The sequence below is a fragment of the Tachypleus tridentatus genome, chromosome 1 (genome assembly GCF_004210375.1).
Source record: "Tachypleus tridentatus isolate NWPU-2018 chromosome 1, ASM421037v1, whole genome shotgun sequence".
Taxonomy (NCBI): domain Eukaryota; kingdom Metazoa; phylum Arthropoda; class Merostomata; order Xiphosura; family Limulidae; genus Tachypleus; species Tachypleus tridentatus.
In genome coordinates, this window is record NC_134825.1 from 126,577,622 (window position 1) to 126,588,224 (window position 10,603).

Consider the following 10,603-nt stretch of genomic DNA (forward strand, 5'->3'; position numbering starts at 1 on the left):
GAGTATCTGCCTTTTTTAGGTGACTGAAAGAAAGGTCACATTTGGGGGCTGTAATAAGCCATGGTGGGATGGGGTGACCTGTGGAATTTGCAATGTTATCAAAAGACAGACCCAAGTCACCCAATTGGGCCTATATGCGAAGGCAAATCGTCTGTTCTGAAAAAGTACAGCCCACCGAGGAAGGAAAACATCCCCAGGTGAGTTGCTTTGGTAAGGAACGAAGTTTTGAAGAATATAGTAAAGATAGTTACAAACGGCGAAGGTTCATGAGATTCAACGTGCAGAGTCGAAGTCCTTGGTGATGAATGGGGTCTAGCATCTTTAAGACTGAGGGCCTGGCAGAGCCATAGTCGACTTTTGATCGAATAAGAGCACGACATACCTTTAACATAGAACATCGATCTGCTCCCCAACTGGTAGTAAAGAGGACACGGAGGATGTTCAGTGCTCTTGTGCATTTGACCCGTAGCTGCTTTAAGTGTGATATAAAGGTCAGCTTACGGTCAAAGATAAGCCCCAAGAACTTGGTCTCAGGGACTACTGGCAGCAAAACTTCACTGATATGAAGTTCAGGATCAGGGTGAATACCCCATTGGTGGCAAAAGTGCATGCAAACGGTTTTAGAGAGAGAGAAATTAAAACCCATTCACCATAGTCCACTTCAGTACACGATTGAGGGCAGTTTGTAGTTGCCAATCATGAGATGTGAAAGTCGTCGACATATAGCCCATTCGCTATAGTGAGAGGCAGTTGTTCAGTGATGGCATTTATCTTCATACTGAAAAGTGGGACACTCAAAACACAGCCCTGATTGACTCCAAGTTCCTGTACAAAAGAACGGGAAAGTGTCGAACCCACACGAACTTGGAATCTCCTGTCCATTAAAATTTTTTAATAAACATGGGTAAATGGCCACGTAACCAATATGTATGGAGGTCTCGCAAAATGCCATACCTCCATGTTGTGTCGTAAGCCTTCTCAATGTCAAAGAATATTGATACAAGATGTTGGCATTTGAGAAAGGCTTCTCTGATTGATGTTTCAAGTCGAATTAGGTGGTCTGTGGTGGAGTGCTGTCGTTGGAACCCACACTGGGTGGGCGAGAGGAGGTTGTTTGATTCGAGGAACCAAACAAGACGAGCATTAACCATCCTTTCTAAGGTCTTACAAAGACAGCTCGTCAAAGCAATTGGACAGTAGTTTGAAGGAATCTTGGGATCTTTCCCTGGCTTAGAGAAAAGTATAATAATAGCCTGGGCCAGGCATCAGGAAAAACATTCTCCTGCCAGATCCGGTTAAAGACAATTAGAAGGACATCAAGAGAAGCAGGAGATAGATGGTGCAGCATGTCATAGTGTACATCATCAGGTATAACAGATGTACTGCCAGACTGATGAAGGCCATTTTCAGTTCCACCAGTGTAAAGGGATAATTATTGTCAAAGAGACAGTCGGTTCGAAAGTAAGAGGTGAACGCTCTGCCTGAGTATTGATGGCAAAGAAGGTGGAGGAACAAGCAGAAGTGCTAGATATCTGGCAAAAGCTTTCACCTAGAGTATCAGTGATGTTCCGGACATCAGCCACATCCTGACCATCAGAGAGTAAGATCGAGAGGGGGACAGAATTGTTGTGCCCACTGACCTTTCGAATCCTATCCCATATGACCTTGGAACTGGTGGTAGAAGATATGCTAGTTGTGAACTTAATCCAAGATTCCTTCTGGCTTTGACGTCTTACCCACCTTGCATGTGCATGGGCCCATTGGAAAGCGACGCGGTTCTAAAGTGCGGGATATCTACAAAAAGTATCCCAGGCCCATTTTTGAGCCTTCCATGCTAAGTGGCAAGCAGGATTCCACCACAAACGAGGATATCGTGGAAAACGTGTCGAGGTTTTAGGAATACACTGAGCAGCTGCTTGTATAATACAGCCAGTTACCCCTGCCATACAGTCGTCTATTGATGGCTGATTCACGATGGCAGGATCAAGTTCTGCGAGAGCAGTGAAAGTTGGCCAGTCTGCCTGATCCAGCTTCCACCGGGGCACACGGGTAGGGTGGCATCGACCACAGCCAATCTCTCTCAAAAGTATACGAAAATGATCACTGCCTAGTGGATAATTGTCAACCCACCATGAAAAATGGGAGAATAATGAAGGGGAGCAAACTGAAAGATCAATAGCAGTAAAGGACTGACTAGGTGCATGAAAATAAGTGGAAGAACCAGTATTGAAAAGAAAAAGATTGTGATCAGAGATCATAAACTCTACAGAGCGACCCCTCCCATCAATAACAGCACTTCCCCAGAGGGGATGATGCCCATTTGAGTCCCCCAGGAGTAGAAAGGGAGACGGCAACTGTTCAACAAGAGCATCAAGGTCTGATTGATCATATGTCTCTCCATGGGACAGGTAGAGAGAACAAACAGTGATGGTATGACCCAAGGAAACACGGATGGCTACGGCCTCCAAGGGTGTGTTGAGTGACAAAGACAGGGTGGCACATGCAGATCGACCAATAGTGCCACCCCTCCATGTACTCGTCCGTCACACAGCCTGTCATTTCTGTACAGAGAAAACTGCCAAATGGTAACTGTATCAGCAGGTTTTAGAAATGTTTCTTGTAAGGAAAGACATGCAGGATGGTAGGAAGCAATCAGTGTTTTGATGTCATTCAGATTAGAACGTAAACCTCGACAGTTCCATTGTATCAAGGTGGCCATTTTTAATGACTGGTAGGCGAAGTGGCTGGAGAACCCTTCTGTGTACGACCACGTCTTTTTTCCTTACTGTCCTTAGTCGGAGGAGGTCTATCAACCTCCATAGATCCTGCCCTGGGTCGATTGGGCAGGTCTTTGTTATTGGAAAGGGATTCCAGTGACTGAGGACGCGAACGAATGACTGTTTTGCCTCTTGGGGTGGGAGAAAAAGATGTATCAAAAGAAATGCCTGTATATAAAACTGAAGGATGTGGATCTTGAGGTTTTTTGGAATGTATGGGAGGAACAGAGATGGGTGTGGAAGTCGATTCATCAACCTTTTTAACCATGGAGGTCAAAAGGCTTTTCATTTGTTTTGAAAACAATTCTCTTGGAGGCACAGAGAGATCTGTCTACACTCCCACTGTAGTTGTGGAATGAAGTGCAGCAGCATATGTCCGAGATGGAGTGGCGGGAAGCAATTTCCGAGCCTCAGGATAACTAATGTTATGGGTCGTTTTCAAACGCTGCACCTCTTTTTCCTCCAACCATTTTGGGCAAGAACAAAAGTAGAAAGGGTGAGAACCATTGCAGTTGACACAATGTGCGTCCATGTCACATTCATAGGCATTGTGGTCCTTGCCACCACAGCGAGCACATGTCAGGGAACCACGACACGATGTCTTTGAGTGGCTGAACCTCTGACATTGGAAACATCGGAGAGGGTTTGGAATGTATGGCCGTACCCTGCAAATTAGATGATGAAGTAAATGTCAAAACGAGTGTATTTGTTGGCAGTGTAACTCCATCTTTGCGAGTGGAGATGCGCCTCACTGCAGAAACTCCTTGAGTGGAGAGACCAGTAAGAATCTCTGACTCGGGGACATTCTTCAAATCCCTCTCAACAATAACTGCTCGTGATGAATTCAAGGTAGCATGAGGGGTAACCTCAATAGGTATATCCCCAATTGCCATTGAATTCAAGAGGAGTTCACTGTGGTGGGTTGTAGATGTTTCAACTAATATGTCTCCAGATCAAAGCTTCTTTACTGACTTTGGAGAGCCAGCAAGACCCTCTGGTCCCTTCTGAACAAAAAAGGGGGATAATTGCCCTAAAGGTTTTTCTGAAAGAGAATGTAATATAAGAAAATGAGGTACGTGTGTTACAGATGTCAAAGATTGCTGCTCAGAGTCTTCAAGACGTGGTCGCTTACCTATTGACTGTTTTTTCACTATTTTATTTAAATTTTTTGAAGGAGGATCCAAAGGAAAAAGAAAAATTTCAGTACCCACTGACCCCACCCACCATGGAGCCCTATGAGGGGACGCACTACAATGTCATGCAAGGACAATGCAGCAACGCCAGGGTTTCGTGAGCACTATACCCAAACACCAGCATCAGGCACAATGTCCACAACACCCGTTGAGAACTTCCAACACTGCTACTTGGTTGACTCTAGCCCAAGTGGACCAGCCGACTGACCCAAGGGGGGCCACCCAAAGGCCGCCCGTCTACAGGAATTCAAGGCCAAAGTGGTGTGTTAGGGTTGGACCCCTCAACCACCAAGATCCTCTCCTCCCCTTCACGGGTCGCCACGCAAGGTAAACACGTGGGTGGATGTTTAGATCTCAGAGACAGTAACCAGACAGAACAGAGCCTTCCCTGGGAGGTACCCTCACCACATACAGGAATCCACACCGAGGGGTCCATTTTTGGAAACAATCCACTAAATACACTTACTTTTTATATATGTTATGTGAATAATTATTTGAAAGCTCCAAATATCACTTAAATGGTTTCTCAACCATTTTAAAATATAGAGACTTCTTTTTCTTTTCAGACAAAAACTTTCATACTATTGAGTTTTTGGCCTATTCAAAATTTCAATTATTTTAGATCCAAATACAGCTTAATTACTAGGCTTGATAAACTATTGGAATTCTATGGTATTAATATAGTAATTTATGATTTTTTTGGTTATTCAAGTGTGTATATAAAACCTTAAAAAAATTCATTTCATATCCCCCATTCGTGACATTCCTTGAGGCTGAGCTACCTACAGGAAGCAGTGTGTGTGTGTGTGTGTGTGTGTTTTTTTTTATAGCAAAGCCACCTCGGACCATCTGCTGAGCCCACTAAGGGGAGGCGAACCCCTGATTTAAGCGTTATAAATCCGTAGACTTACCGCTGTACTAGTGGGAGGCACAAGAAGCAGTAACCAAGAACAAAGATTGTAACTAGAAGAGACTAGTTAAATCTACTGAACACAGATTCTGAATCAATGTTGAAAACAACACATAAAATAAACTTTTTCTTAAAAAAGCATTTCATAATTATTTGGAGCTCACAAAAATTTCAAATTTCACATGAGTCAACATTCTGAAAGAAAATATTTATGAGAAAATCTTTAATTTAAAACAAATCTTAATTCAAAAACTTGATTTTGTGTATGAAAGCCTTATAATGTTTACCAATAACATGTAAAATTTTGTACAAATATGCATACATTAACAAAAATAGTAATATATTTATTCTCATGGATAACTTTCATGGTTAAGAGTTGGGTAGATTCCATCCAACCCAAAATGAAAGGGTTTTACAAAACTAGACTGATTAAACAGATTCATAATGGATATTTATTTTGTAATACTTAATATGTAAAAATACTGCATAATAAAAATTTCGAATTGAAGGGAAAACAGTAGCATACTTTCCAGGTTGAACTTCATTACAGAGGTATTTGTCAAGGCAAATCACAGTGTTCCGTTCTAGTTCACCTTTATGAATTAGAGTATTCAATTGTGTGGCCAACATAGCAACTGAAACAGAGATTAAGTTCATTCATGAAGCCTTACACTGTGACCAAGTTCAACAATAAAGATACCATTCTTTAAATAACACAACATTTAATGCAGTTTTAGTCACTAATTCTTGCCTCACTTTTGATAATTTTGCATATACTGTAGAAACAATAACCAACACCATCACTTATATTATAATTATACATTTTTTTCAGAATTTACATCCACTATACAAAATTTTAATTTACACAAGATGCTAGTAGTACTTAAGTCCATTCTACATTAATGTAAACAAATACAAGCTGGGTGATTTGTGAAACTAGCCAACTGATTAATTAATGATATTTGACTGATTCCTTATTCTCACAAGCCTAATTTTCCCATTTCCATCTCATTTTAAATTTTATTAGGCAAGTCTCAACTACCCTTTGCTTAATATGATGGATATCTTCAATCACAACAATTTAGGAAGAAGTTATTTTTTAAATCCTAAACTATTTTATGTGAAAATGTATTACAGAAGGTTGTGAAACTTATAACAAACTGAAATATGATTAATACTATTCTATGGGTTCCCTCTACAATTTTTCACAATACTATACTAAAACTAACAGTTATTTGTTAAAAATAGTTGTCTTAATCTTTTGTGTGACAAAAATAGCAACGATTCTTGTCCCTGTGGCATACAATTCAATGAAAACAAATTCATGTCAATCTTACAAAAACAAAGACAGTTAACATTTATTACTTGGCTAATAACTTGTGATGATACTGGATAAATTCTTTGCATAGATTGCAATGATTCATAAGACAGAAACAAAAGTACTACATGAAATATTAAAAACACAGCTGTACGAAAAAATATTTAATCAGACATTTTAAAATTTATTTCTCATGGCTTCTTAAGTATGAAGAATGAAAACTAACTTAAAAAGATACATCATAAACTTAAGCAAAAAGTTCTTGATGTGGACGGAAATTTAAAAAGACTATCAAAATGAATAACATGTTTACATTTTATATTACAAGCTGGAATAAACTATAAAAATACACAACTTAAAGATTGTATTAGGCAGAATTTGTGGCACCTGAAGAAAGCCAAACTTTGTTTATGCTTTAAAGTGCTTCCTGACTAACTAGAGTTATTCATAATTAAACAGGAGTCCTGTTCATGTAAATAGATTAGATTTATTAGACTAAGTCTAATAATTACTGAGAAACTCTGTTTATTAAGCAAGTTATCTAATAATCAACATTTTTGAGTGAATAAAGAATGATAAATATTACTTTACTATAATTTGTTTTATGAAAGCAATCTTATTCTAAGTAACACTGATTACTTGTGCAGCTTGTAACAAATATGTAACATGTTAAGTTAAGGTTACTCTTATTTAGATGTACAAGGTATACAAGAATAACTGTCATCACTGTGGTTAGTCGTATAACCAAGTCCACACCCCTTATATTCATAAGTTGTGTACAAGAGAATACACTCATGATTCCAATCATACCAAAGGAAATAGTAATAGCTAACACTTCAATTACTTGGATAATTACAATAATCAGGAACATAAATTTAAATTAGCTGGTTGAATCATTAACATCAATATTAAGAATGAAATAAGCACCTTGAAATCTGACTTGTAAATAAATTCAATAAAACTGATATCTATAATGGCCATTGGAAATTGTTGGTATAATTAGTGCCTAGCTATGTGATTTGTATTCCAATTAGCCTGATAAGCTCTAGAATTTGGCAAAAGACCTTACTGCTATTTGAAAAGGTAAGATCTAATGTATTTAACAATTCTTATATAACTTACCAATTAAGCTAAGCAAACCCTAATTAAATGAAAATAATAATTACAATATTTTGATCATTTGGATAATTTAAATAATTGGAAACAACTTTCTAGTAGTTGATTAATTTTGTGATGTTAACCAAGTTATTCATAAGTTCAATTAATCATTTTAAGTTAACACCAGATGATACGATTGATGCTTATGGTATCAATCAATAAAGTTCATCATCCAGCTCAACAGACTAGAAAACCAAATTCAATGAGTTTATAAAAAAATTAGCTGCAGAAGTTATTCCTAGATATGTAGTGCCATTTTCTGAATGTGAATGTGCTACGTAATATATAAAAAAAAAGAATTGTTTCTTCTTAACCATCTCTATTTTACTGAAAGAAATAATGTGTTTACAAATCATACTTTCTCAGAAACAAAGGTATTTACATTGTATGCAGGCTTCACCATCTGACAGCAGGAGTCTGAACCTCTCATTTCCACCCCCAGAAATTTGTTTATAACTCTAGAAAAAAAAATGATGCTATCACAAAAACTTGGAAATCTTGTATATTTATTATACACAGTTATATATTTGTTTTCACATATGTGCAGCTAAACTTTCATTTTATAGCTTTAATTATCTGCTTTAAACTTACTCTCTCAAAGAGAATTGAAAGACATTAATAAAGCTTACTTCCCTCAAATTTTCTGACTGAAATTTTCTATGCATAATATAGAATATCAGAAAACAACTGATCACTGGTATTTTGTTTTCAAATAGGTTCAAGCCACTTAATATTTATTTTTTAATTAGTGATTACTGTAACAGACAATTTGATCAATCTTATAAGAACACAAATGTATCTTAATGACTTAGTGTCACATTACCAATATCTGTAGAACAGGCTTTTCTACCACTTCTTTATTAAGGATTTTCTGTTTTAAAAAAAGAAAACAGTAAGCATATATTTTTTTTCAAACAGAAGAATATATTTATGCTGTTATTCATAATCATAACAGTAGAAATAGTGATAGCTAATATTTTAAATACTTAAAGAGTTAGAATAATCAAATATAACACACAGGGACACTAATGTCAATTAGCTACTTTTTAGATTTGGCATTTTAAGAATTAAATAAATATTGTGCTAATACTTCTTACCCTAAAAATGTGACTGAGAAGTGAATTCAGTAAAAGAGTATACATGTGTGTGTGTGTATTAGAATTAATCACCCCCATGGAACTCACAAGATTAGATTTGAAATTCTTAACTCATGCAGCAAAATCTGCAAGTACAAAGCAAAGTTTATTAAAAATTTATTTACACTGGATAAATTATCATGTAAAAGGTCAAGAAAAATATATTTTGAGAAACAACACAAATGCTACAAGAAAAATTCTAACTGTAGTTCTATGAAGTATGCTTAAATTAAATTTTTCTATCTTAGTGGTGTATTGTTTTTGAAGAAAGGATCTCTAACATTACATAAGTGAAGATCCGGCAGTTAGACATTTGTGAAACAATTAAAACAAATAGACAACTTAAAAACAAACAAAAACTTTACAACTTAAAAAAGCATTTAAATATACAACAAAGTAAAAGAGAGAAACAATGCCATGTGGAACTTAAAAATCCTCAATCTTTGGTTCAAAATCAAGTTTTTATGTAACTGCAAGTAAACAAAAATGAATGTATATTTATTTCTACTGAATCAAAAACAATTTACTCTTTTTCATCACCCGTTTAGCAAACTCTATAAAGTTAAAAAAAAAAACAGTCTTAACCGAAGGGGGAATGAGAGTTAATATAAAATAGAAACTACTAGAGAAGTAATTAATAACAAAGAACTTCTCACATTCACAGATCCAACTGATAACCTGACTGCCATTTTTACCGATAATATTAACTTCTAATATTCAGCAAAATTCAAAAACTAAACTCTCAACACGTTTATAATATTACTAACGTAAAAAAATTGCAACACAATTCTTCTCACGTAAAACAGTTAACAGTAACAAAACCTGTCACAATATTCCCGCGATATAATAACGCGGTTTAAAAAGGTGGCGTCTCAATATATAAATTGGTTATTAAAATTATTTCTCAATCAATACGAAAAAATGTATTAAATTTTTGTGGTTAGATTTACAGCAACAATTCATTGGGGTATCTTTTTGCCAATCACAAAGAATTGAACGTAGGATTTGAGCGTTGTAAGTTTGTATATCTAGAGCTGTCCCACCGAGAAATGTTGTACTTTAAAACTAATCTGATATCTTGTTCAGTTCTCCAAGGAAAGTATAATTACATCAGTTACATTTAAATTAATTATTCAAAAGCCATTTATCATTGAAATAAAAAACAACTTAAAATCTCGAATTTGTTTATATGTGGCATCGGTTTTTTTTTTTCTGCACAATAAGTTTGTACGATCCGATTATTCGCACTTCTAATTTAAATTAATCCAAACGACTTTCTTCTTTATGTTAAAATTCAACACTTTTCTCTTTTCTTTTTTGCTATGAAATAGATGGGTGAAAGAAAGTGCGAGTGGAAGTCATTTGCTACTGAACATACTCATCCTTTCAACCGTGGAGGCTTTATAATAAACAATCAATCCTTTTATGCGTTGGTAGTGAGTACCTCAAGAATCGCGTGGATAATGTTACCTTACTGTCTCTCTCTCTCCCTCTAGTGTTTTGGTATATATATTTGTATACTCAAAAGGGTCAGGTGCACTTGACCTCTTCCACCTTCCATAACTTTGTTGGAGTGGCCTGATTAATATATTACGAGTAAATACTGAATGGTTGGAATAATATGATAACTTTAGTCTGGTCCTTTTCAGGGCAATGTCCATTTATATTGTTCTTTCATATTTTTTATTTTATTTTATTATTTTTAATAAGTCTAGAACGTAGGTGACCTGTTTTATTTTAGTTCTATTTAATTATTACTATTATTATTATTATAAATAATTTTATCTTAATGATCTGATGTACAAATTTAACGGGGAGAGGTGTTTAGGTCTCTCTTTATCATATATGCAATATGTGTCTAGTTCACATAACAACTCATTTTTTCGCCAGTTTTTATCAAAATATTTTATTGTACTATGTAGAAGTCTACCTGGTATTGTTTGTGTATCTGAGTAATTGTGCATGAATTTTGAGGAATTGGTGTTAGGTACTCTGTATGCTGATGTAATTAGTGTATTCTCTAATATTTGATGTTTGGTTTGTATTTGTTTTTCACTTGCATTGATCCATGCAGGAGCTGCATAGTCTATTACAGGTCTAATGTATGTCTT

The 10,603-nt window shown here is 35.9% G+C and overlaps 1 protein-coding gene across 2 annotated transcripts in view; it reads right to left on the bottom strand.

Annotated features, from left to right (window-relative positions):
- The window catches only part of RPA1 (replication protein A 70), a 33,387-nt gene extending 24,032 nt beyond the window's left edge, over positions 1-9,355 (bottom strand). Inside the window, exons 1-4 of one of the 2 annotated variants that reach the window (XM_076450123.1) lie at positions 9,149-9,355; positions 8,180-8,227; positions 7,739-7,814; positions 5,407-5,515 (exon numbers count right to left, since the gene is read on the bottom strand). In XM_076450123.1, coding sequence (XP_076306238.1) covers positions 5,407-5,515; positions 7,739-7,814; positions 8,180-8,227; positions 9,149-9,181 — 266 coding nt within the window. In that variant the 5' untranslated portion in view covers positions 9,182-9,355. Of the gene's footprint in view, positions 1-5,406; positions 5,516-7,738; positions 7,815-8,179; positions 8,228-8,453; positions 8,547-9,148 lie in introns of those variants that run through there. The other variant, XM_076450114.1, reaches the window with a different exon arrangement.
- Positions 9,356-10,603: the final 1,248 nt, after the last annotated feature.